This window comes from Ascaphus truei, unplaced genomic scaffold (genome assembly GCF_040206685.1).
Source record: "Ascaphus truei isolate aAscTru1 unplaced genomic scaffold, aAscTru1.hap1 HAP1_SCAFFOLD_2582, whole genome shotgun sequence".
NCBI classification, from domain to species: domain Eukaryota; kingdom Metazoa; phylum Chordata; class Amphibia; order Anura; family Ascaphidae; genus Ascaphus; species Ascaphus truei.
In genome coordinates, this window is record NW_027455517.1 from 404 (window position 1) to 28,365 (window position 27,962).

Genomic DNA, 27,962 nt, shown 5'->3' on the forward strand with positions numbered 1-27,962 from the left:
TCTCTTCTCCTCTCCCCTTGAAGCGTCACGCGTAGTAAGCCCACAGGAAGACCGCACAGCTCATCATGATCAGGGCGTTAATATTAACCAGCCTGCTGTGTGCAGGGGTCCTCGTGGATGTCCGGCAGTGCAGGGGTCACCTTTCCCAGCTCCAGTGTGCTCTGTGCGGAGGCAGGGACCGCTGGGGGGGGGGGAGAGAGAGTTAGCGTGCTGTGCGGAGGCAGGGACCGCTGGGGGAGAGAGAGTTAGCGTGCTGTGCGGAGGCAGGGACCGCTGGGGGGGGGGGGGGAGAGAGAGTTAGCGTGCTGTGCGGAGGCAGGGACCGCTGGGGGAGAGTTAGCGTGCTGTGCGGAGGCAGGGACCGCTGGGGGGGGGGGGGGGAGAGAGAGTTAGTGCTCTGTGCGGAGGCAGGGACCGCTGGGGGGGGGGAGAGTTAGTGCTCTGTGCGGAGGCAGGGACCGCTGGGGGAGAGAGAGAGTTAGTGCTCTGTGCGGAGGCAGGGACCGCTGGGGGGAGAGAGAGAGTTAGTGCTCTGTGCGGAGGCAGGGACCGCTGGGGGAGAGAGAGTTAGTGTGCTGTGCGGAGGCAGGGACCGCTGGGGGAGAGAGTTAGTGTGCTGTGCGGAGGCAGGGACCGCTGGGGGAGAGAGAGTTAGCGTGCTGTGCGGAGGCAGGGACCGCTGGGGGAGAGTGTTAGTGTGCTGTGCGGAGGCAGGGACCGCTGGGGGAGAGAGAGAGTGTTAGTGTGCTGTGCGGAGGCAGGGACCGCTGGGAGAGAGAGAGTTAGTGTGCTGTGCGGAGGCAGGGACCGCTGGGGGAGAGAGAGTTAGTGTGCTGTGCGGAGGCAGGGACCGCTGGGGGAGAGAGAGTTAGTGTGCTGTGCGGAGGCAGGGACCGCTGGGAGAGAGAGTTAGTGTGCTGTGCGGAGGCAGGGACCGCTGGGAGAGAGAGTTAGTGTGCTGTGCGGAGGCAGGGACCGCTGGGGGAGAGAGAGAGTTAGTGTGCTGTGCGGAGGCAGGGACCGCTGGGGGGGAGAGAGAGAGTTAGTGTGCTGTGCGGAGGCAGGGACCGCTGGGGGGAGAGAGAGTTAGTGCTCTGTGCGGAGGCAGGGACCGCTGGGGGAGAGAGAGTTAGTGTGCTGTGCGGAGGCAGGGACCGCTGGGAGAGAGAGTTAGTGTGCTGTGCGGGGGCAGGGACCGCTGGGGGGGAGAGTTAGTGTGCTGTGCGGGGGCAGGGACCGCTGGGAGAGAGAGAGTTAGTGTGCTGTGCGGAGGCAGGGACCGCTGGGAGAGAGAGTTAGTGTGCTGTGCGGAGGCAGGGACCGCTGGGAGAGAGAGTTAGTGTGCTGTGCGGGGGCAGGGACCGCTGGGGGGGAGAGAGAGTTAGTGTGCTGTGCGGAGGCCAGGGACCGCTGGGGGGAGAGAGAGAGTTAGTGTGCTGTGCGGAGGCAGGGACCGCTGGGGGAGAGAGAGTTAGTGTGCTGTGCGGAGGCAGGGACCGCTGGGAGAGAGAGTTAGTGTGCTGTGCGGAGGCAGGGACCGCTGGGGGAGAGAGAGTTAGTGTGCTGTGCGGGGGCAGGGACCGCTGGGGGAGAGAGAGAGAGTGTAGTGAGCTGTGCGGGGGCAGGGACCGCTGGGAGAGAGAGAGTTAGTGTGCTGTGCGGAGGCAGGGACCGCTGGGGGAGAGAGAGTTAGTGTGCTGTGCGGAGGCAGGGACCGCTGGGGGAGAGAGAGTTAGTGTGCTGTGCGGAGGCAGGGACCGCTGGGGGAGAGAGAGTTAGTGTGCTGTGCGGAGGCAGGGACCGCTGGGAGAGAGAGAGTTAGTGTGCTGTGCGGAGGCAGGGACCGCTGGGAGAGAGAGTTAGTGTGCTGTGCGGGGCAGGGACCGCTGGGGGAGAGAGAGTTAGTGTGCTGTGCGGAGGCAGGGACCGCTGGGAGAGAGAGTTAGTGTGCTGTGCGGAGGCAGGGACCGCTGGGGGAGAGAGAGTTAGTGTGCTGTGCGGGGGCAGGGACCGCTGGGGGAGAGAGAGAGTTAGTGTGCTGTGCGGAGGCAGGGACCGCTGGGAGAGAGAGTTAGTGTGCTGTGCGGAGGCAGGGACCGCTGGGAGAGAGAGTTAGTGTGCTGTGCGGAGGCAGGGACCGCTGGGAGAGAGAGTTAGTGTGCTGTGCGGAGGCAGGGACCGCTGGGGGAGAGAGAGTTAGTGTGCTGTGCGGAGGCAGGGACCGCTGGGAGAGAGAGTTAGTGTGCTGTGCGGGGGCAGGGACCGCTGGTGGGAGAGAGAGTTAGTGTGCTGTGCGGGGGCAGGGACCGCTGGGGGAGAGAGAGTTAGTGTGCTGTGCGGAGGCAGGGACCGCTGGGGGGGAGAGAGAGTTAGTGTGCTGTGCGGAGGTAGGGACCGCTGGGGGAGAGAGAGTTAGTGTGCTGTGCGGAGGCAGGGACCGCTGGGGGAGAGAGAGTTAGTGTGCTGTGCGGAGGCAGGGACCGCTGGGAGAGAGAGTTAGTGTGCTGTGCGGAGGCAGGGACCGCTGGGAGAGAGAGTTAGTGTGCTGTGCGGGGGCAGGGACCGCTGGGAGAGAGAGAGTTAGTGTGCTGTGCGGAGGCAGGGACCGCTGGGAGAGAGAGTTAGTGTGCTGTGCGGAGGCAGGGACCGCTGGAGAGAGAGAGTTAGTGTGCTGTGCGGGGGCAGGGACCGCTGGGGGAGAGAGAGAGTTAGTGTGCTGTGCGGAGGCAGGGACCGCTGGGAGAGAGAGTTAGTGTGCTGTGCGGAGGCAGGGACCGCTGGGAGAGAGAGTTAGTGTGCTGGTGCGGGGGCAGGGACCGCTGGGGGAGAGAGAGTTAGTGTGCTGTGCGGAGGCAGGGACCGCTGGGAGAGAGAGTTAGTGTGCTGTGCGGGGGCAGGGACCGCTGGGGGAGAGAGAGTTAGTGTGCTGTGCGGGGGCAGGGACCGCTGGGGGAGAGAGAGTTAGTGTGCTGTGCGGAGGCAGGGACCGCTGGGGGGGAGAGAGAGTTAGTGTGCTGTGCGGAGGCAGGGACCGCTGGGGGAGAGAGAGTTAGTGTGCTGTGCGGAGGCAGGGACCGCTGGGGGAGAGAGAGTTAGTGTGCTGTGCGGAGGCAGGGACCGCTGGGGAGAGAGAGTGTTAGTGTGCTGTGCGGAGGCAGGGACCGCTGGGGAGAGAGAGTTAGTGTGCTGTGCAGAGGCAGGGACCGCTGGGGGGAGAGAGAGTTAGTGTGCTGTGCGGGGGCAGGGACCGCTGGGGGAGAGAGAGTTAGTGTGCTGTGCGGAGGCAGGGACCGCTGGGGGGGAGAGAGAGTTAGTGTGCTGTGCGGGGGCAGGGACCGCTGGGGGAGAGAGAGTTAGTGTGCTGTGCGGGGGCAGGGACCGCTGGGGGAGAGAGAGTTAGTGTGCTGTGCGGGGGCAGGGACCGCTGGGGGAGAGAGAGTTAGTGTGCTGTGCGGGGGCAGGGACCGCTGGGGGGAGAGAGAGTTAGTGTGCTGTGCGGAGGCAGGGACCGCTGGGGGAGAGAGAGTTAGTGTGCTGTGCGGGGGCAGGGACCGCTGGGGGGGAGAGAGAGTTAGTGTGCTGTGCGGAGGCAGGGACCGCTGGGGGAGAGAGAGTTAGTTGTGCTTGTGCGGAGGCAGGGACCGCTGGGAGAGAGAGAGTTAGTGTGCTGTGCGGAGGCAGGGACCGCTGGGGGGGAGAGAGAGTTAGTGTGCTGTGCGGGGGCAGGGACCGCTGGGGGAGAGAGAGAGAGTTAGTGTGCTGTGCGGGGGCAGGGACCGCTGGGAGAGAGAGTTAGCGTGCTGTGCGGGGGCAGGGACCGCTGGGGGGGGAGAGAGAGTTAGTGTGCTGTGCGGAGGCAGGGACCGCTGGGGGAGAGAGTTAGTGTGCTGTGCGGAGGCAGGGACCGCTGGGAGAGAGAGAGTTAGTGTGCTGTGCGGGGCAGGGACCGCTGGGGGAGAGAGAGAGAGTTAGTGTGCTGTGAGGAGGCAGGGACCGCTGGGAGAGAGAGAGTTAGTGTGCTGTGCGGGGGCAGGGACCGCTGGGGGAGAGAGAGTTAGTGTGCTGTGCGGGGGCAGGGACCGCTGGGGGGGAGAGAGAGTTAGTGTGCTGTGCGGGGGCAGGGACCGCTGGGGGAGAGAGAGTTAGTGTGCTGTGCGGAGGCAGGGACCGCTGGGGGAGAGAGAGTTAGTGTGCTGTGCGGAGGCAGGGACCGCTGGGGGAGAGAGAGTTAGTGTGCTGTGCGGAGGCAGGGACCGCTGGGGGAGAGAGTTAGTGTGCTGTGCGGAGGCAGGGACCGCTGGGGGGGAGAGTTAGTGTGCTGTGCGGAGGCAGGGACCGCTGGGGGAGAGAGTGTTAGTGTGCTGTGCGGAGGCAGGGACCGCTGGGAGAGAGAGTTAGCGTGCTGTGCGGAGGCAGGGACCGCTGGGGGGAGAGAGAGAGTTAGTGTGCTGTGCGGAGGCAGGGACCGCTGGGGGGAGAGAGTTAGTGTGCTGTGCGGAGGCAGGGACCGCTGGGGGAGAGAGAGTTAGTGTGCTGTGCGGAGGCAGGGACCGCTGGGGGGAGAGAGAGAGTTAGTGTGCTGTGCGGAGGCAGGACCGCTGGGGGAGAGAGAGTTAGCGTGCTGTGCGGAGGCAGGGACCGCTGGGGGAGAGAGAGAGTGTTAGTGTGCTGTGCGGAGGCAGGGACCGCTGGGGAGAGAGAGAGTTAGTGTGCTGTGCGGAGGCAGGGACCGCTGGGGGAGAGAGAGTTAGTGTGCTGTGCGGAGGCAGGGACCGCTGGGGGAGAGAGAGTTAGTGTGCTGTGCGGAGGCAGGGACCGCTGGGAGAGAGAGTTAGTGTGCTGTGCGGAGGCAGGGACCGCTGGGAGAGAGAGTTAGTGTGCTGTGCGGAGGCAGGGACCGCTGGGGAGAGAGAGAGTTAGTGTGCTGTGCGGAGGCAGGGACCGCTGGGGGGGAGAGAGAGAGTTAGTGTGCTGTGCGGAGGCAGGGACCGCTGGGGAGAGAGAGTTAGTGCTCTGTGCGGAGGCAGGGACCGCTGGGGAGAGAGAGTTAGTGTGCTGTGCGGAGGCAGGGACCGCTGGGAGAGAGAGTTAGTGTGCTGTGCGGAGGCAGGGACCGCTGGGAGAGAGAGTTAGTGTGCTGTGCGGGGGCAGGGACCGCTGGGAGAGAGAGAGTTAGTGTGCTGTGCGGGGGCAGGGACCGCTGGGGGGGAGAGAGAGTTAGTGTGCTGTGCGGAGGCAGGGACCGCTGGGGAGAGAGAGAGTTAGTGTGCTGTGCGGAGGCAGGGACCGCTGGGGGAGAGAGAGTTAGTGTGCTGTGCGGAGGCAGGGACCGCTGGGAGAGAGAGTTAGTGTGCTGTGCGGAGGCAGGGACCGCTGGGGGAGAGAGAGTTAGTGTGCTGTGCGGGGGCAGGGACCGCTGGGGGGAGAGAGAGTTAGTGTGCTGTGCGGAGGCAGGGACCGCTGGGGGAGAGAGAGAGTTAGTGTGCTGTGCGGAGGCAGGGACCGCTGGGGGAGAGAGAGTTAGTGTGCTGTGCGGAGGCAGGGACCGCTGGGAGAGAGAGTTAGTGTGCTGTGCGGAGGCAGGGACCGCTGGGGGAGAGAGAGTTAGTGTGCTGTGCGGAGGCAGGGACCGCTGGGGGAGAGAGTTAGTGTGCTGTGCGGGGGCAGGGACCGCTGGGGGAGAGAGAGAGAGTTAGTGAGCTGTGCGGGGGGCAGGGACCGCTGGGAGAGAGAGAGTTAGTGTGCTGTGCGGAGGCAGGGACCGCTGGGGGAGAGAGTTAGTGTGCTGTGCGGGGGCAGGGACCGCTGGGGGAGAGAGAGAGAGTTAGTGAGCTGTGCGGAGGCAGGGACCGCTGGGGGAGAGAGAGTTAGTGTGCTGTGCGGAGGCAGGGACCGCTGGGGGAGAGAGAGTTAGTGTGCTGTGCGGAGGCAGGGACCGCTGGGAGAGAGAGAGTTAGTGTGCTGTGCGGAGGCAGGGACCGCTGGGAGAGAGAGAGTTAGTGTGCTGTGCGGGGGCAGGGACCGCTGGGGGAGAGAGAGAGTTAGTGTGCTGTGCGGAGGCAGGGACCGCTGGGAGAGAGAGTTAGTGTGCTGTGCGGAGGCAGGGACCGCTGGGAGAGAGAGTTAGTGTGCTGTGCGGAGGCAGGGACCGCTGGGAGAGAGAGTTAGTGTGCTGTGCGGAGGCAGGGACGCTGGGGGAGAGAGAGTTAGTGTGCTGTGCGGAGGCAGGGACCGCTGGGAGAGAGTTAGTGTGCTGTGCGGGGGCAGGGACCGCTGGGGGAGAGAGAGTTAGTGTGCTGTGCGGGGGCAGGGACCGCTGGGGGAGAGAGAGTTAGTGTGCTGTGCGGAGGCAGGGACCGCTGGGGGGGAGAGAGAGTTAGTGTGCTGTGCGGAGGTAGGGACCGCTGGGGGGAGAGAGAGTTAGTGTGCTGTGCGGAGGTAGGGACCGCTGGGGGAGAGAGAGTTAGTGTGCTGTGCGGAGGCAGGGACCGCTGGGGGGAGAGAGAGTTAGTGTGCTGTGCGGAGGCAGGGACCGCTGGGGAGAGAGAGAGTTAGTGTGCTGTGCGGAGGCAGGGACCGCTGGGGAGAGAGAGTTAGTGTGCTGTGCGGGGGCAGGGACCGCTGGGAGAGAGAGAGTTAGTGTGCTGTGCGGGGGCAGGGACCGCTGGGGGAGAGAGAGAGTTAGTGTGCTGTGCGGAGGCAGGGACCGCTGGGAGAGAGAGTTAGTGTGCTGTGCGGAGGCAAGGACCGCTGGGGGAGAGAGAGTTAGTGTGCTGTGCGGAGGCAGGGACCGCTGGGGGAGAGAGAGTTAGTGTGCTGTGCGGAGGCAGGGACCGCTGGGGGAGAGAGAGTTAGTGTGCTGTGCGGAGGCAGGGACCGCTGGGAGAGAGAGAGTTAGTGTGCTGTGCGGGGCAGGGACCGCTGGGGGAGAGAGTTAGTGTGCTGTGCGGAGGCAGGGACCGCTGGGGGGGAGAGAGTTAGTGTGCTGTGCGGAGGCAGGGACCGCTGGGGGAGAGAGTGTTAGTGTGCTGTGCGGAGGCAGGGACCGCTGGGAGAGAGAGTTAGTGTGCTGTGCGGGGGCAGGGACCGCTGGGAGAGAGAGTTAGTGTGCTGTGCGGAGGCAGGGACCGCTGGGGGGGAGAGAGAGTTAGTGTGCTGTGCGGAGGCAGGGACCGCTGGGAGAGAGAGTTAGTGTGCTGTGCGGGGGCAGGGACCGCTGGGGGGGAGAGAGAGTTAGTGTGCTGTGCGGGGGCAGGGACCGCTGGGGAGAGAGAGTTAGTGTGCTGTGCGGAGGCAGGGACCGCTGGGGGAGAGAGAGTTAGTGTGCTGTGCGGAGGCAGGGACCGCTGGGGGGAGAGAGAGTTAGTGTGCTGTGCGGAGGCAGGGACCGCTGGGGGAGAGAGTTAGTGTGCTGTGCGGAGGCAGGGACCGCTGGGGGGGAGAGTTAGTGTGCTGTGCGGAGGCAGGGACCGCTGGGGGAGAGAGTGTTAGTGTGCTGTGCGGAGGCAGGGACCGCTGGGAGAGAGTTAGCGTGCTGTGCGGAGGCAGGGACCGCTGGGGGGAGAGAGAGAGTTAGCGTGCTGTGCGGAGGCAGGGACCGCTGGGGGAGAGAGAGTTAGCGTGCTGTGCGGAGGCAGGGACCGCTGGGGGGGAGAGAGAGTTAGTGTGCTGTGCGGAGGCAGGGACCGCTGGGGGAGAGTGTTAGTGTGCTGTGCGGAGGCAGGGACCGCTGGGAGAGAGAGAGAGAGTTAGTGTGCTGTGCGGAGGCAGGGACCGCTGGGGAGAGAGAGTTAGCGTGCTGTGCGGAGGCAGGGACCGCTGGGGGAGAGAGAGTTAGCGTGCTGTGCGGAGGCAGGGACCGCTGGGGGAGAGAGAGAGTGTTAGTGTGCTGTGCGGAGGCAGGGACCGCTGGGGGAGAGAGGAGAGTTAGTGTGCTGTGCGGAGGCAGGGACCGCTGGGGGAGAGAGAGTTAGTGTGCTGTGCGGAGGCAGGGACCGCTGGGGGAGAGAGAGTTAGTGTGCTGTGCGGAGGCAGGGACCGCTGGGAGAGAGAGTTAGTGTGCTGTGCGGAGGCAGGGACCGCTGGGAGAGAGAGTTAGTGTGCTGTGCGGAGGCAGGGACCGCTGGGGGAGAGAGAGAGTTAGTGTGCTGTGCGGAGGCAGGGACCGCTGGGGGGGAGAGAGAGAGTTAGTGTGCTGTGCGGAGGCAGGGACCGCTGGGGGAGAGAGAGTTAGTGCTCTGTGCGGAGGCAGGGACCGCTGGGGGAGAGAGAGTTAGTGTGCTGTGCGGAGGCAGGGACCGCTGGGAGAGAGAGTTAGTGTGCTGTGCGGAGGCAGGGACCGCTGGGAGAGAGAGTTAGTGTGCTGTGCGGGGGCAGGGACCGCTGGGGGGGGAGAGAGAGTTAGTGTGCTGTGCGGAGGCAGGGACCGCTGGGGGAGAGAGAGAGTTAGTGTGCTGTGCGGAGGCAGGGACCGCTGGGGGAGAGAGAGTTAGTGTGCTGTGCGGAGGCAGGGACCGCTGGGAGAGAGAGTTAGTGTGCTGTGCGGAGGCAGGGACCGCTGGGGGAGAGAGAGTTAGTGTGCTGTGCGGAGGCAGGGACCGCTGGGGGAGAGAGAGTTAGTGTGCTGTGCGGGGGCAGGGACCGCTGGGGGAGAGAGAGAGAGTTAGTGAGCTGTGCGGGGGCAGGGACCGCTGGGAGAGAGAGAGTTAGTGTGCTGTGCGGAGGCAGGGACCGCTGGGGGAGAGAGAGTTAGTGTGCTGTGCGGAGGCAGGGACCGCTGGGGGAGAGAGAGTTAGTGTGCTGTGCGGAGGCAGGGACCGCTGGGGGAGAGAGAGTTAGTGTGCTGTGCGGAGGCAGGGACCGCTGGGAGAGAGAGAGTTAGTGTGCTGTGCGGAGGCAGGGACCGCTGGGGGAGAGAGAGTTAGTGTGCTGTGCGGAGGCAGGGACCGCTGGGAGAGAGAGAGTTAGTGTGCTGTGCGGAGGCAGGGACCGCTGGGAGAGAGAGTTAGTGTGCTGTGCGGGGGCAGGGACCGCTGGGAGAGAGAGAGTTAGTGTGCTGTGCGGGGGCAGGGACCGCTGGGGGAGAGAGAGAGTTAGTGTGCTGTGCGGAGGCAGGGACCGCTGGGAGAGAGAGTTAGTGTGCTGTGCGGAGGCAGGGACCGCTGGGAGAGAGAGTTAGTGTGCTGTGCGGAGGCAGGGACCGCTGGGAGAGAGAGTTAGTGTGCTGTGCGGAGGCAGGGACCGCTGGGGGAGAGAGAGTTAGTGTGCTGTGCGGAGGCAGGGACCGCTGGGAGAGAGAGTTAGTGTGCTGTGCGGGGGCAGGGACCGCTGGGGAGAGAGAGTTAGTGTGCTGTGCGGGGGCAGGGACCGCTGGGGGAGAGAGAGTTAGTGTGCTGTGCGGAGGCAGGGACCGCTGGGGGGGAGAGAGAGTTAGTGTGCTGTGCGGAGGTAGGGACCGCTGGGGGAGAGAGAGTTAGTGTGCTGTGCGGAGGCAGGGACCGCTGGGGGAGAGAGAGTTAGTGTGCTGTGCGGAGGCAGGGACCGCTGGGAGAGAGAGAGTTAGTGTGCTGTGCGGAGGCAGGGACCGCTGGGAGAGAGAGTTAGTGTGCTGTGCGGGGGCAGGGACCGCTGGGAGAGAGAGAGTTAGTGTGCTGTGCGGGGGCAGGGACCGCTGGGGGAGAGAGAGAGTTAGTGTGCTGTGCGGAGGCAGGGACCGCTGGGAGAGAGAGTTAGTGTGCTGTGCGGAGGCAGGGACCGCTGGGAGAGAGAGTTAGTGTGCTGTGCGGAGGCAGGGACCGCTGGGAGAGAGAGTTAGTGTGCTGTGCGGAGGCAGGGACCGCTGGGGGAGAGAGAGTTAGTGTGCTGTGCGGGGGCAGGGACCGCTGGGGGAGAGAGAGTTAGTGTGCTGTGCGGAGGCAGGGACCGCTGGGGGAGAGAGAGTTAGTGTGCTGTGCGGAGGCAGGGACCGCTGGGGGAGAGAGAGTTAGTGTGCTGTGCGGAGGCAGGGACCGCTGAGAGAGAGAGTTAGTGTGCTGTGCGGGGGCAGGGACCGCTGGGGGAGAGAGAGTTAGTGTGCTGTGCGGGGGCAGGGACCGCTGGGGGAGAGAGAGTTAGTGTGCTGTGCGGAGGCAGGGACCGCTGGGGGGGAGAGAGAGTTAGTGTGCTGTGCGGAGGCAGGGACCGCTGGGGGAGAGAGAGTTAGTGTGCTGTGCGGAGGCAGGGACCGCTGGGGGAGAGAGAGTGTTAGTGTGCTGTGCGGAGGCAGGGACCGCTGGGGGAGAGAGAGTTAGTGTGCTGTGCAGAGGCAGGGACCGCTGGGGGGGAGAGAGAGTTAGTGTGCTGTGCGGAGGCAGGGACCGCTGGGGGAGAGAGAGTTAGTGTGCTGTGCGGGGGCAGGGACCGCTGGGGGGGTGAGAGAGTTAGTGTGCTGTGCGGAGGCAGGGACCGCTGGGGGAGAGAGAGTTAGTGTGCTGTGCGGAGGCAGGGACCGCTGGGAGAGAGAGAGAGAGTTAGTGTGCTGTGCGGAGGCAGGGACCGCTGGGGGGGAGAGAGAGTTAGTGTGCTGTGCGGGGGCAGGGACCGCTGGGGGAGAGAGAGAGTTAGCGTGCTGTGCGGGGGCAGGGACCGCTGGGGGGGAGAGAGAGTTAGTGTGCTGTGCGGAGGCAGGGACCGCTGGGGGAGAGAGTTAGTGTGCTGTGCGGAGGCAGGGACCGCTGGGAGAGAGAGAGTTAGTGTGCTGTGCGGGGGCAGGGACCGCTGGGGGAGAGAGAGTTAGTGTGCTGTGCGGGGGCAGGGACCGCTGGGGGGGAGAGAGTTAGTGTGCTGTGCGGGGGCAGGGACCGCTGGGGGGGAGAGAGAGTTAGTGTGCTGTGCGGGGGCAGGGACCGCTGGGGGAGAGAGAGTTAGTGTGCTGTGCGGAGGCAGGGACCGCTGGGGGAGAGAGAGTTAGTGTGCTGTGCGGAGGCAGGGACCGCTGGGGGAGAGAGAGTTAGTGTGCTGTGCGGAGGCAGGGACCGCTGGGGGGAGAGAGTTAGTGTGCTGTGCGGAGGCAGGGACCGCTGGGGGGGAGAGTTAGTGTGCTGTGCGGAGGCAGGGACCGCTGGGGGAGAGAGTGTTAGTGTGCTGTGCGGAGGCAGGGACCGCTGGGAGAGAGAGTTAGCGTGCTGTGCGGAGGCAGGGACCGCTGGGGGGAGAGAGAGAGTTAGTGTGCTGTGCGGAGGCAGGGACCGCTGGGGGGAGAGAGTTAGTGTGCTGTGCGGAGGCAGGGACCGCTGGGGGGAGAGAGAGAGTTAGTGTGCTGTGCGGAGGCAGGGACCACTGGGGGAGAGAGAGTTAGCGTGCTGTGCGGAGGCAGGGACCGCTGGGAGAGAGAGAGTTAGTGTGCTGTGCGGAGGCAGGGACCGCTGGGAGAGAGAGTTAGTGTGCTGTGCGGGGGCAGGGACCGCTGGGAGAGAGAGTTAGTGTGCTGTGCGGGGGCAGGGACCGCTGGGGGAGAGAGAGAGTGTTAGTGTGCTGTGCGGAGGCAGGGACCGCTGGGGGAGAGAGAGAGTTAGTGTGCTGTGCGGAGGCAGGGACCGCTGGGGGAGAGAGAGACAACTTAGACGGCCCTATCGGGTGAATGGTCTGGAGACACAAAGGCTATTGCTGTTCTAAGTCGCCATGAGGCGGGTAATCAAGATACCTTGAAGGGGGGTGTACATTGGACGTCCCCAGGAGCCACCAAGGTAAGGGTCTGCGATACCAGCAGCCAAAAGGGGCTGTGAAAGGGTACCACAAGGGCCAGAAGCCCAGAGTACTACTAGCCAGTTGCCAGACTAAAGAACCACAGAGTGCTTGTAATGGACTGAGATCGCGTTCAGCGTATTGAGATGGAGTTTTGCTGCTAGCCTGGGGTACAATCTACTCTTGGTAGACAGGAAGGAAATTGTAAACCGCGGTCACAGCAACTCCACCAGCCAACGCATTGAAAAAAGTAAAAAACTTTATTGAACCTTAACAGTGAGCATCAGTACCATACAGGGATTGTTACATGAGTATGACACAGTTGGAAGCACAGTTGAACATGATCATGTTGCTACTCGTGGGAACACTGCAGATTAATACCAATTGGGCACTGATGCAAATAATTAATTGTTTAATTAATATATGTATGCTATATAATACTAAGACTCGAGCAACCAGCAATGAACGTGCCCCTGACGAAGAGGACAAGCGTCCTTGAAACGCGTAGGGCGGACATTGCTAAGGTTGTTGCTGTTAGTTGGGAGTCAACACTCGGCATTGAGAGGACGCAGCGATCGGAGATCCAGGAGTTCCGTGCTCGGAGAGGAAGCAGGTGACCGCCCACAATCCAACCCCCTGATCGACGTCACGAGTCAGCTGATGCGGAAGCAGAACGACCGCTGATCGGAACAAGGAGGAGGGCTGAACATCACCGCACCGAAAAGAGCAGAAACGTCCTGGCACCCCTGTTCCTGCGGTTATTATTTATACCGAGATGCTTGTACCAACTTTTATTCTGTGAGTTTTTATAACCGTTTTTATTTGATTATAAATCCAACAATACTACCCTATGGGCCTTGCGCTTTTTTCTTTTTTCTTCATCAGTACTATACACTCTGACGCGTTTCGTCCAATGATGGACTTTATCAAAGAGTGATTACCCATGCATACTCACGGGTCTTATATAGGGCAAGACGTTACAAATGAATTATTCAATCACAGGACTGGGACTTCCCCTTCACCCGTAACTCAATTCTTGTCATTAGAATCAATCCCACGTCAGCCCAAATATAAAGAAACCGTATTATGCAACCAAACACCACACAATATTCAAATATTCTAAAAAAAAAGAATGCAGAAAAAAGAAGTATAATATAAAAACATGGTTTTAAAAACAACAAAACAAAAATGCTCACATAATTATTCTAAAAAAACAAAATATATATAATAATATAATCTCATGATGTAGACACTAGATACAGAAAGTGTTTATATAAATGCATTTCATACTGATAGTAACCCAATTAGAAGTACCTTAATTCTGAATATATCACGAGCACATACATGGGAATGTGAAAATCATTTGATACAATAAAAACTGAAGATAAAGAAAAAAGAAAAAATAATAAAAAGAATATGAAAAGATATATAAAAAAACAAAAAAAAAGGTCATACTGATAGTACATGCTGATTGATAGTACATGCTGATAGTACATGCTGATTGATAGTACATGCTGATAGTACATGCTGATAGTACATGCTGATTGATAGTACATACTGATAGTACATGCTGATAGTACATGCTGATAGTACATGCTGATTGATAGTACATACTGATAGTACATACTGATAGTACATACTGATAGTACATACTGATAGTACATACTGATAGTACATGCTGATAGATAGTACATGCTGATAGTACATACTGATAGTACATACTGATAGTACATGCTGATAGATAGTACATGCTGATAGTACATGCTGATTGATAGTACATACTGATAGTACATGCTGATTGATAGTACATACTGATAGTACATACTGATAGTACATGCTGATTGATAGTACATACTGATAGTACATGCTGATAGTACATGCTGATTGATAGTACATACTGATAGTACATGCTGACGGTACTCGCTGCTGCTGACGGAATTGTAATACCACCTTTACGATATACACTGGCGACACACTTTATTCGAGCTCGGCTAGTCCCACGAATTCGGGTATACCCGGGTGTATTGAGGTTTGTGACTGTTTTCTGCCCGAGTGCATTGAGGTATTTTCCAGGCAGGGATTGAAGCATTTTATTCCCGCTGGCTGCAATACTGCACAGTATATATATATATATACTGCATTACAATTCATGAATTTATGCCATCTGGTAGACACGCGAAGCATTGCAGCCTATTAAATCCTAATCATTATCATTTCACAGATCAGCCGCCCGTCAGCCAGGCATGAACCCAGGCTGGGAAGGCAAAAGCAACGGGGCTTGTCTGAGGTGAGGAGCGGCGCATTCCAGGTATCTGCCAGGTACATACTGGGTATTTGCTCGAATAAAGTGTGTCGCAGCAGTATCTATTACAATGCGGATGTAATAAGAAATATGTCGGACGAACTATTAGACCATTGAACACATTCCCCTTCATGTAAGGGGTGGTGATAGAGAGGGCATGTGGAGTAGACGGGAAATGTACTGGATATACACCTTGAACACTCTCCATCCATTTGGCATCAACCAGGAGTGGGAGCTTAAACACTTCTTGGTTGGTTGACATGTGTGGGGGGGGGGTGTTCGGGGTGTGTATTCAGGACTATTATAGTTGTATAGTGGTTTATATTATGTGAATGATCTTTGGGTATGTACTATCAGCACGTACTATCAATCAGCACGTACTGTCAGTCAATCAGCACGTACTGTCAGTCAATCAGCACGTACTGTCAGTCAATCAGCACGTACTGTCAGTCAATCAGCACGTACTGTCAGTCAATCAGCACGTATTGTCAGTCAATCAGCACGTACTGTCAGTCAATCAGCACGTACTGTCAATCAGCACGTACTATCAGTATGACCTTTTCTTTTTTTCTTTTTTTATATATCTTTTCATATTCTTTTTATTATTTTTTCTTTTTTCTTTATCTTCAGTTTTTATTGTATCAAATGATTTTCATTCCCATGTATGTGCTCGTGATATATTCAGAATTAAGGTACTTCTAATTGGGTTACTATCAGTATGAAATGCATTTATATAAACACTTTCTTTATCTAGTATCCACATCATGAGATTATATTATATATTATTATATATATTTTGTTTTTTTAGAATAATTATGTGAGCATTTTTGTTTTGTTGTTTTTAAAACCATGTTTTTATATTATCCTTCTTTTTTCTGCATTCTTTTTTTTTAGAATATTTGAATATTGTGTGGTGTTTGGTTGCATAATACGGTTTCTTTATATTTGGGCTGACGTGGGATTGATTCTAATGACAAGAATTGAGTTACAGGTGAAGGGGAAGTCCCAGTCCTGTGATTGAATAATTCATTTGTAACGTCTTGCCCTATATAAGACCCGTGAGTATGCATGGGTAATCACTCTTTGATAAAGTCCATCATTGGACGAAACGCGTCAGAGTGTATAGTACTGATGCTCACTGTTAAGGTTCAATAAAGTTTTTTACTTTTTTCAATGCGTTGGCTGGTGGAGTTGCTGTGACCACGGTTTACAATTTCCTTCCTACCTGACGTCATTTCCGGACAGAGCACGCCGACACCACGCCGACACCACGCCGACACCACGAGCAGCAGGGATAGCAGCTGCAGCTTTCCCAGCGTTTATCGCACTGAAACGGAGCCGTGAGTACAAGACCAGTTGATTTTCTTGGTGTTGCAGCACCCGGGGTGGGGGTGAGGCTGACCGGTACCGGACCATGATTTACCTTGAGGTGTCTCTCCAGGAAATACCTCCTTGTACCTCTACCGGATTAATACCTAGCCCACCACCCTGAAGTGTTTCTGTATTGGCTTATACTGGTGTCTCTCTCCAAGACTGAAGGATAGTAACTGTTCTACATCGGTAATAGCCGCGGTATATTCCCGGGTTAATACCCACATTTTTTCCTACTCTTGGTAGACTGCTAATCTATGTGCTGTGAGAAACCAGTACTACATGTAGTACTAGATATGCACCCGTGTATAATGTATATGTAGTACTGTGTATGCACACCCGTATATAATGTACATATAGTACTGTGTATGCACACCCGTATATAATGTACATATAGTACTGTATATGCACCCGTATATAATGTACATATAGTACTGGATATGCACCCGTGTATAATGTATATGTAGTACTGTGTATGCACACCCGTATATAATGTACATATAGTACTGTGTATGCACACCCGTATATAATGTACATATAGTACTGGATATGCACCCGTGTATAATGTATATGTAGTACTGTATATGCACCCGTGTATAATGTATATGTAGTACTGGATATGCACCCGTGTATAATGTATATGTAGTACTGTATATGCACCCGTGTATAATGTATATGTAGTACTGTATATGCACCCGTGTATAATGTATATGTAGTACTGGATATGCACCCGTGTATAATGTATATGTAGTACTGTATATGCACCCGTGTATAATGTATATGTAGTACTGTATATGCACCCGTGTATAATGTATATGTAGTACTGGATATGCACCCGTGTATAATGTATATGTAGTACTGGATATGCACCCGTGTATAATGTATATGTAGTACTGTATATGCACCCGTGTATAATGTACATATAGTACTGGATATGCACCCGTGTATAATGTACATATAGTACTGGATATGCACCCGTGTATAATGTACATATAGTACTGGATATGCACCCGTGTATAATGTATATGTAGTACTGGATATGCACCCATGTATAATGTATATGTAGTACTGTATATGCACCCATGTATAATGTATTTGTAGTACTGGATATGCACCCGTGTATAATGTATATGTAGTACTGGATATGCATCCGTGTATAATGTATATGTAGTACTGTATATGCACCCGTGTATAATGTACATATAGTACTGTATATGCACCCGTGTATAATGTATATGTAGTACTGGATATGCACCCGTGTATAATGTATATGTAGTACTGGATATGCACCCGTGTATAATGTATATGTAGTACTGGATATGCACCCGTGTATAATGTACATATAGTACTGGATATGCACCCGTGTATAATGTATATGTAGTACTGTATATGCACCCGTATATAATGTATATGTAGTACTGTATATGCACCCGTGTATAATGTATATGTAGTTCTGTATATGCACCCGTGTATAATGTACATGTAGTACTGTGTATGCACACCCGTTTATAATGTACATGTAGTACTGTGTATGCACCCGTGTATAATGTACATGCAGTACTGTATATGCACACCTGTATATAATGTACATGTAGTTCTGTATATGCACACCTGTATATAATGTACATGTAGTTCTGTATATGCACACCTGTATATAATGTACATGTAGTACTGTATATGCACACCTGTATATAATGTACATGTAGTACTGTATATGCACACCTGTATATAATGTACATGTAGTACTGTATATGCACACCTGTATATAATGTACATGTAGTTCTGTATATGCACCCGTGTATAATGTACATGTAGTACTGTGTATGCACCCGTGTATAATGTACATGTAGTACTGTGTATGCACCCGTGTATAATGTACATGTAGTACTGTGTATGCACCCGTGTATAATGTAGTTCTGTATATGCACACCTGTATATAATGTACATGTAGTCTGTATATGCACACCTGTATATAATGTACATGTAGTACTGTATATGCACACCTGTATATAATGTACATGTAGTACTGTATATGCACACCTGTATATAATGTACATGTAGTACTGTATATGCACACCTGTATATAATGTACATGTAGTACTGTATATGCACACCTGTATATAATGTACATGTAGTATTGTATATGCACACCTGTATATAATGTACGTGTAGTACTGTATATGCACCCGTATATAATGTACGTGTAGTTCTGTATATGCACACCTGTATATAATGTACATGTAGTTCTGTATATGCACACCTGTATATAATGTACATGTAGTTCTGTATAATACACACCTGTATATAATGTACATGTAGTTCTGTATATGCACACCTGTATATAATGTACATGTAGTTTTGTATATGCAACCGTGTATAATGTACATGTAGTACTGTATATGCACACCTGTATATAATGTACATGTAGTTCTGTATATGCACCCGTGTATAATGTACATGTAGTTCTGTATATGCACACCTGTATATAATTTACATGTAGTTCTGTATATGCACCCGTGTATAATGTACATGTAGTTCTGTATATGCACCCGTGTATAATGTACATGTAGTACTGTATATGCACCTGTATATAATGTACATGTAGTTCTGTATATGCACCTGTATATAATGTACATGTAGTTCTGTATATGCACCCGTATATAATGTACATGTAGTTCTGTATATGCACACCTGTATATAATGTACATGTAGTTCTGTATAATACACACCTGTATATAATGTACATGTAGTTCTGTATAATACACACCTGTATATAATGTACATGTAGTTCTGTATAATACACACCTGTATATAATGTACATGTAGTTCTGTATATGCATACCCGTATATAATGTACATGTAGTTCTGTATATGCACACCCGTGTATAATGTACATGTAGTTCTGTATAATACACACCTGTATATAATGTACATGTAGTTCTGTATATGCACACCTGTATATAATGTACATGTAGTTTTGTATATGCAACCGTGTATAATGTACATGTAGTACTGTATATGCACACCTGTATATAATGTACATGTAGTTCTGTATATGCACCCGTGTATAATGTACATGTAGTTCTGTATATGCACACCTGTATATAATTTACATGTAGTTCTGTATATGCACCCGTGTATAATGTACATGTAGTTCTGTATATGCACCCGTGTATAATGTACATGTAGTACTGTATATGCACCTGTATATAATGTACATGTAGTTCTGTATATGCACCTGTATATAATGTACATGTAGTACTGTATATGCACCGTGTATAATGTACATGTAGTACTGTATATGCACACCTGTATATAATGTACATGTAGTTCTGTATATGCACCCGTGTATAATGTACATGTAGTTCTGTATAATACACACCTGTATATAATGTACATGTAGTACTGTATATGCACACCTGTATATAATGTACATGTAGTTCTGTATATGCACCCGTGTATAATGTACATGTAGTTCTGTATAATACACACCTGTATATAATGTACATGTAGTACTGTATATGCACACCTGTATATAATGTACATGTAGTTCTGTATATGCACCCGTGTATAATGTACATGTAGTTCTGTATAATACACACCTGTATATAATGTACATGTAGTTCTGTATAATACACACCATGACCCCTCCCCAGCAGTTTCTATAGAATGTGTGTTACCTGCCCCTCCCTGGGGAGGGTCCCCCCTCTCCTCACGCGGCTCCCTGCTGTGCCGGAGACTGAACACCAACCGATGGAGCTGGGGGGAGGTGAGGAGGGAACACGTCTGAGAGATGGAGCTGGGGGGGGGGGGTAACACGTCTGAGAGATGGAGCTGGGGGGGGGGGGGTAACACGTCTGAGAGATGGAGCTGGGGGGGGGGTAACACGTCTGAGAGATGGAGCTGGGGGGGGGTAACACGTCTGAGAGATGGAGCTGGGGGGGGAGGGGGTAACACGTCTGAGAGATGGAGCTGGGGGGAGGGGGGGACACGTCTGAGAGATGGAGCTGGGGGGAGGGGGGGGGACACGTCAGAGATGGAGCTGGGGGGGGTAACACGTCTGAGAGATGGAGCTGGGGGGAGGGGGGGACACGTCTGAGAGATGGAGCTGGGGGGAGGGGTCTGTTCACGTTCCTAGCCTCTGCTCCCATCCCCCGTCCCGAGGGTCTCACCTGGGTGTCCGGGATACGGGGGGTGCAGTAGGACACTCCGACCACGATGCCCCCTGAGCACAGGAACAAGATTATAGCGAAGTAGAGATAATGTACCCCACAGATCAGGGGGGGGCAGGAACTGGGGGCGGAACAGCTCCCCGACCCGAAGGCAAACTCAGGGACCATACGGCACAGGCCCAGGAAAAGCCCCCCAACAAGCCCCCAGAATGCACCCTGTGAGGAAAGAGGCAGTTACTGCTGAGACAGAAGAAATAACACAAGGAGGGCAAATGTCTGGGTGGGGGTGGGGTGACCGGGTCTGGGTGGGCACAGGGTGTATGGGGGGGGCACAGGGTGCATCTGTGGGGGCACAAGGTGCGTCTGGGAGGGCACAGGGTGCGTCTGTGGGGGCACAAGGTGCGTCTGGGGGGGCCCAGGGTTCATTTGGGGGGGTTACAGGGTGCATTTGGGGGTGATTGCGAGTCTTACTGGCTCATTGACTCTCTTCACAAATAGCGCGAGGAAGAAGACGGCCGCGATGGGCGGAGCCAGAAAACTCGCCACTGACTGAATGTAATCAAAGAGCTGCCCCCCCTGAGCAGCTTGAACCACAGGGATCCACGCAATGCTGAGAGCCACGAGACAGACTGTCCACACCCTGAAAGAGAGACAGACTCAAAGCCACGAGACAGACTGTCCACACCCTGAAAGAGAGACAGACTCAAAGCCACGAGACAGACTGTCCACACCCTGAAAGAGAGACAGACTCAAAGCCACGAGACAGGCTGTCCACACCCTGCAAGGGAGACATACTCAAAGCCACGAGACAGGCTGTCCACACCCTGCAAGAGAGACAGACTCAAAGCCACGAGACAGACTGTCCACACCCTGCAAGAGAGACAGACTCAAAGCCACGAGACAGGCTGTCCACACCCTGCAAGGGAGACATACTCAAAGCCACGAGACAGGCTGTCCACACCCTGCAAGGGAGACAGACTCAAAGCCACGAGACAGACTGTCCACACCCTGCAAGAGAGACAGACTCAAAGCCACGAGACAGGCTGTCCACACCCTGCAAGGGAGACAGACTCAAAGCCACGAGACAGGCTGTCCACACCCTGCAAGAGAGACAGACTCAAAGCCACGAGACAGAACATGAGGGAGTAAAGAAAAACAAGGAGTAGGGGGGTGGGGGAGAGGGTTGGAGGTGAGGGAGTTGGGTGGTGGGGTGAGGGAGGTGGACGGGTGGTGGTGAGAGGAGAGGGGAGGTGGAGGGGTGAGGAACCACCGTGTCCAGAGGTCCCTGGAGAGACCAGGCAGGTAAGCCAGACCGAGTCTGTACTGTGTCCTGACCTCCCTTCCAACATACCTGTTTCCCCATCCCGACTTAGTGACTGAGGGCGAGTGCCGCAGCTCAGTTACCGGTTCGGGGAAGTTGTACCCTCCGATCCTGATGTAGAGGGTATGAGACTGCGGATGGCCGAGTCTGTCTCTAAGACTGGGTCGAATCGATTCCTCTAGCACCGTGGGCTCTTGTATAGAGAGCAAGCCCCTGGGGCTCCGGTCAGTTAGAAGACAGCTAGTGGTACCCAGGGAGTATAGGCAGCAGTTGTTACAGGTAGCCCTCTCCATCCCACTGGCGGGGCATCAGGGGGTCTCGTGCACCAGATCCCGGGTCCTGCAGAATTTGTACTGGCCGGGGGCATCACAGGAGGTATTGGTGATCGGCAGCAGTGAGCCTTTCCAGAGGGTAGCTGTAGACATAGTGGGTCCGCTTATGATCCCTAGTCGATCAGGGAGGAGTTACATCCTCACGGTGGCAGATTTTGTAACCAGGTACCCTGAGGCTGTGGCAATATCCTCCACCGAGGCAAGAAATGTAGCTGAAGCATTGATAGGAATTTGTACTAGAGTAGAGTTCACTAGTGAGATTATAACTGATCAAGGGGTGGAATTCATGTCTAAATTGCTCCAGTGTCTCTGGGCTACATGCAGGGTGACAGCCCTCCGTACTGCCCCTTACCACCCCCTGACAAAGGGACTATGTGAGCGGTTAATGGGATCCTGAAGCAGATGCTGCGAGCATTTGTAGAAGCTGAACAGGGAGACTGGGAGACTCATCTGCAGCACTTGCTGTTTGTGTACCGAGAGTGTGAGGAATCCACTCCTGGCTTTTCTCGTAGCCTTGCAGGGTGCTGCTGTTCTCACTAAATTCCATCTTTGCAATCAACAGCAGCTATGCGGGCTATCACTGCAACCTAGCCTTGTACTCAGTCATTGGAGCAGTGCCCTCACACCCTCCTCCTGGGATTGGCCCGCTGGCCTTTAAATACTGCATTCACACAATGCTTCTCTGCCGAGCATAATCCTTCTTGGATGTTACCTGTGTTTTGCCACATGCCTCCTGGCTTGTTATCTCTCGTTACTGATCTCTGTTTTTGTTCTTGTTCATTGTACTCGTTCCAGTTTCCTTCAGGCCTGCTGCTACGCTGAGTTCCTGGTTCTTAGAAGCCTGCTTGTACTTTTGTATGGGCGGGGTATTGGTGGTGTATGGGCGGGGTATTGGCGGTGTATGGGTGGGGTATTGGCGGTGTATGGCGGGGTATTAGCGGTGTATGGGCAGGGTATTGGCGGGGTATTAGCGGTGTATGGGCAGGGTATTGACGGTGTATGGGCGGGGTATTGGTGGTGTATGGGTGGGGTATTAGTGGTGTATGGGCGGGGTATTAGTGATGTATGGGCGGGGTATTGGTGGTGTATGGGCGGGGTATTGGTGGTGTATGGGCGGGGTATTAGTGGTGTATGGGCGGGGTATTGGTGGTGTATGGGCGGGGTATTGGTGGTGTATGGGCGGGGTATTGGTGGTGTATGGGCGGGGTATTAGTGGTGTATGGGCGGGGTATTGGTGGTGTATGGGCGGGGTATTGGTGGGGCATTAGTGGTGTATGGGCGGGGTATTAGTGGTGTACGGGTGGGGTATTAGTGGTGTATGGGTGGGGTATTGGCGGTGTATGGGCGGGGTATTGGTGGTGTATAATTGGGGTATTATGGGGGTATTAGCGGTGTATGGGCGGGGTATGGGTGGTGTATGGGCGGGGTATTAGTGGTGTATGGGCGGGGTATTGGCGGTGTATGGGCGGGGTATTGGCGGTGTATGGGCGGGGTATTGGCGGTGTATGGGTGGGGTATTAGTGGTGTATGGGCGGGGTTTTGGCGGTGTATTGGCGGTGTATGGGTGGGGTATTGGTGGTGTATGGGCGGGGTATTGGTGGTGTATGGGCGGGGTATTGGCGGTGTATGGGCGGTGTATGGGCGGTGTATGGGCGGGGTATTGGCGGTGTATGGGCGGGGTATTGGCGGTGTATGGGCGGGGTATTGGTGGTGTATGGGCGGTGTATGGGCGGGGTATTAGTGGTGTATGGGCGGGGTATTGGCGGTGTATGGGCAAGGTATTGGTGGTGTATGGGCAGGGTATTGGTGGTGTATGGGCGGGGTATTAGTGGTGTATGGGCGGGGTATTGGTGGTGTATGGGCGGGGTATTGGTGGTGTATGGGCGGGGTATTAGTGATGTATGGGCGGGGTATTGGCGGTGTATTGGTGGTGTATAATTGGGGTATTATGGGGGTATTGGTGGTGTATGGGCGGGGTATCGGTGGTGTATGGGCGGGGTATTAGTGGTGTATGGGCAGGGTATTGGTGGTGTACGGGTGGGGTATTAGTGGTGTATGGGCGGGGTATTGGTGGTGTATGGGCGGGGTATTGGTGGTGTATGGGCAGGGTATTGGCAGGGTATTAGTGGTGTATAATTGGGGTATTATGGGGGTATTAGCGGTGTATGGGCGGGGTATTGGTGATGTATGGGCGGGGTATTGGTGGTGTATGGGCGGGGTATTGGTGGTGTATGGGCGGGGTATTAGTGGTGTATGGGCGGGGTATTGGTGGTGTATGGGCGGGGTATTGGTGGTGTATGGGCGGGGTATTGGTGGTGTATGGGCGGGGTATTAGTGGTGTATGGGCGGGGTATTGGTGGTGTATGGGCGGGGTATTGGTGGGGCATTAGTGGTGTATGGGCGGGGTATTAGTGGTGTACGGGTGGGGTATTAGTGGTGTATGGGTGGGGTATTGGCGGTGTATGGGCGGGGTATTGGTGGTGTATAATTGGGGTATTATGGGGGTATTAGCGGTGTATGGGCGGGGTATGGGTGGTGTATGGGCGGGGTATTAGTGGTTTATGGGCGGGGTATTGGCGGTGTATGGGCGGGGTATTGGCGGTGTATGGGCGGGGTATTGGCGGTGTATGGGCGGGGTATTGGCGGTGTATGGGTGGGGTATTAGTGGTGTATGGGCGGGGTTTTGGCGGTGTATTGGCGGTGTATGGGTGGGGTATTGGTGGTGTATGGGCGGGGTATTGGTGGTGTATGGGCGGGGTATTGGCGGTGTATGGGCGGTGTATGGGCGGGGTATTGGCGGTGTATGGGCGGGGTATTGGCGGTGTATGGGCGGGGTATTGGTGGTGTATGGGCGGTGTATGGGCGGGGTATTAGTGGTGTATGGGCGGGGTATTGGCGGTGTATGGGCAAGGTATTGGTGGTGTATGGGCAGGGTATTGGTGGTGTATGGGCGGGGTATTAGTGGTGTATGGGCGGGGTATTGGTGGTGTATGGGCGGGGTATTGGTGGTGTATGGGCGGGGTATTAGTGATGTATGGGCGGGGTATTGGCGGTGTATTGGTGGTGTATAATTGGGGTATTATGGGGGTATTGGTGGTGTATGGGCGGGGTATCGGTGGTGTATGGGCGGGGTATTAGTGGTGTATGGGCAGGGTATTGGTGGTGTACGGGTGGGGTATTAGTGGTGTATGGGCGGGGTATTGGTGGTGTATGGGCGGGGTATTGGTGGTGTATGGGCAGGGTATTGGCAGGGTATTAGTGGTGTATAATTGGGGTATTATGGGGGTATTAGCGGTGTATGGGCGGGGTATTGGTGATGTATGGGCGGGGTATTAGTGGTGTATGGGCGGGGTATTAGTGGTGTATGAGCAGGGTATTGGCAGGGTATTAGTGGTGTATAATTGGGGTATTATGGGGGTATTAGTGGTGTATGGGCGGGGTATTGGTGGTGTATGGGCGGGGTATTGGTGGTGTATGGGCGGGGTATTGGTGGTGTATGGGCGGGGTATTGGTGGTGTATGGGCGGGGTATTAGTGATGTATGGGCGGGGTATTGGTGGTGTATGGGCAGGGTATTGGTGGTGTATAATTGGGGTATTATGGGGGTATTAGTGGTGTATGGGCAGGGTATTGGTGGTGTATCGCGGGGTATTAGTGGTGTATGGGCGGGGTATTGGTGGTGTATGGGCGAGGTATTGGTGGTGTATGGGCGGGGTATTGGTGGTGTATGGGCAGGGTATTAGTGGTGTATGGGCAGGGTATTATGGGGGTATTAGTGGTGTATGGGCAGGGTATTGGCGGTGTATGGGCAGGGTATTGGCGGTGTATGGGCAGGGTATTGGCGGTGTATGGGCAGGGTATTGGCGGTGTATGGGCAGGGTATTAGTGGTGTATAATTGGGGTATTATGGGGGTATTAGTGGTATATGGGCGGGGTATTGGTGGTGTATGGGCAGGGTATTAGTGGTGTATAATTGGGGTATTATGGGGGTATTAGTGGTGTATGGGCGGGGTATTGGTGGTGTATGGGCGGGGTATTGGTGGTGTATGGGCAGGGTATTGGTGGTGTATGGGCAGGGTATTAGTGGTGTATGGGCGGGGTATTAGTGGTGTATGGGCGGGGTATTAGTGATGTATGGGCAGGGTATTGGCGGTGTATGGGCAGGGTATTAGTGGTGTATAATTGGGGTATTATGGGGGTATTAGTGGTGTATGGGCGGGGTATTAGTGGTGTATGGGCGGGGTATTAGTGATGTATGGGCAGGGTATTGGCGGTGTATGGGCAGGGTATTAGTGGTGTATAATTGGGGTATTATGGGGGTATTAGTGGTGTATGGGCAGGGTATTGGTGGTGTATGGGCGGGGTGTTGGTGGTGTATGGGCAGGGTATTAGTGGTGTATAATTGGGGTATTATGGGGGTATTAGTGGTGTATGGGCGGGGTATTGGTGGTGTATGGGCGGGGTATTGGTGGTGTATGGGCAGGGTATTGGTGGTGTATGGGCGGGGTATTGGTGGTGTATGGGCAGGGTATTGGTGGTGTATGGGTGGGGTATTAGTGGTGTATGGGCAGGGTATTGGCGGTGTATGGGCAGGGTATTAGTGGTGTATAATTGGGGTATTATGGGGGTATTAGTGGTGTATGGGCGGGGTATTGGTGGTGTATGGGCAGGGTATTGGTGGTGTATGGCCAGGGTATTGGCGGTGTATGGGCAGGGTATTAGTGGTGTATAATTGGGGTATTATGGGGGTATTAGTGGTGTATGGGTGGGGTGTTGGTGGTGTATGGGCAGGGTATTAGTGGTGTATAATTGGGGTATTATGGGGGTATTAGCGGTGTATGGGCGGGGTATTGGTGGTGTATGGGCGGGGTATTGGTGGTGTATGGGCGGGGTATTGGTGGTGTATGGGCGGGGTATTGGTGGTGTATGGGCGGGGTATTGGTGGTGTATGGGCGGGGTATTAGCGGTGTATGGGCGGGGTATTGGTGGTGTATGGGCGGGGTATTGGTGGTGTATGGGCGGGGTATTGGTGGTGTATGGGCGGGGTATTAGTGGTGTATGGGCAGGGTATTGGTGGTGTATGGCCAGGGTATTAGCGGTGTATGGGCGGGGTATTAGTGGTGTATGGCCAGGGTATTGGTGGTGTATGGCCAGGGTATTAGCGGTGTATGGGCGGGGCATTATGGGGGTATCTGCCCCTTACCTTCCCACTAGTAGCAGCTCTTTCTCCTCCGCCCGCGGTCTCAGCTTTGTCCAGATGTCCATAGTAAAGAGAGTGCTGCTACTGTTAAATACGGAGGCGAGACTGCTCATCAGAGCGGCGAGCATCACGGCCAGCATGAGACCGCGCAGACCTATAAGTGACAGCGTGAGACCGCGCAGACGTGTGAGAGACAGCGTGAGATGGCGCTTACGTGTGAGAGAGACAGCGAGAGTCTGTGCAGACCTGTGAGAGACACACAGAGAGCGCAGAGCTGAGAGAGAGAGCACAGAGAGAGTGCAGAGCTGTAAGAGAGACACAGAGAGCGCAGAGCTGTAAGAGAGACACAGAGAGCGCAGAGCTGTAAGAGAGACACAGAGAGCGCAGAGCTGTAAGAGAGACACAGAGAGCGCAGAGCTGTAAGAGAGACACAGAGAGCGCAGAGCTGTAAGAGAGAGCGCAGAGCTGTAAGAGAGAGACACAGAGAGCGCAGAGCTGTAAGAGAGAGACACAGAGAGCGCAGAGCTGTGAGAGACACACAGAGAGAGTGCAGAGCTGTAAGAGACACAGAGAGCGCAGAGCTGTAAGAGAGACACAGAGAGCGCAGAGCTGTAAGAGAGACACAGAGAGCGCAGAGCTGTAAGAGAGACACAGAGAGCGCAGAGCTGTAAGAGAGAGCGCAGAGCTGTAAGAGAGACACACAGAGAGAGAGTGCAGAGCTGTAAGAGAGAGACACAGAGAGCGTACGAGACTGACCTCTTGGCATAAGCTGAACAACTAGTTTAGGATACGCGATGTTCGAGCAGCCGATATCAGCACCGCAAACTGCACGACAATGCGAAGGCAACACACAGGCAACATCCTCTGTAACACAACAACACAATGTGCTCTAACTACACACAGGCAACATCCTCTGTAACACAACAACACAATGTGCTCTAACTACACACAGGCAACATCCTCTGTAACACAACAACACAATGTGCTCTAACTACACACAGGCAACATCCTCTGTAACACAACCACACTATGTGCTCTAACTACACACAGGCAACATCCTCTGTAACACAACCACACAATGTGCTCTATCTACACACAGGCAACATCCTCTGTAACACAACTACACAATATCCTCTAACACAATAGCACAACTGCACACAGGTAACATCCTCTCTATCTAACCTGGAACAGAACACATCATCATCAGTAACACAGTTGTGATCTTGTGTTACCTGTGTACAACACTCTGCTAATCATTCCTGGCAATACCATCAGGAACATAGGCAGGATCTTCAGGTAACCGCACAACACACAACCCAACTTCACGTGTGTGAGAGAGCGAGCGGCCAGGCAGCGCTGCACAATCACCTGCAACACAACAACATAAAATGAGGTCACGGAACAGGGCGGGAGGTCATGGGGAAGGGTGAAAGGTCATGGGTCATCTACCTGGAATGACTGGTTTGATTTATATCTAACAACTGAAGGAACTTTAATCAAATTAACATCTACCTGGTATGAGCTGAATAGGCAGACCCCTCCCT

The 27,962-nt window shown here is 54.6% G+C and overlaps 1 protein-coding gene across 1 annotated transcript; it reads right to left on the bottom strand.

Moving 5' to 3' along the window:
* On the bottom strand, positions 1–27,808 carry LOC142481367 (sodium/glucose cotransporter 2-like). The gene is given in 8 exon segments (XM_075582833.1): positions 1–106; positions 108–181; positions 19,075–19,153; positions 19,567–19,782; positions 20,038–20,206; positions 26,422–26,572; positions 27,175–27,282; positions 27,651–27,808. Coding segments are annotated over 8 exon segments (927 nt in total). The 5' UTR covers positions 27,700–27,808; the 3' UTR covers positions 1–25.
* Between the last annotated feature and the right edge of the window lie 154 nt (positions 27,809–27,962).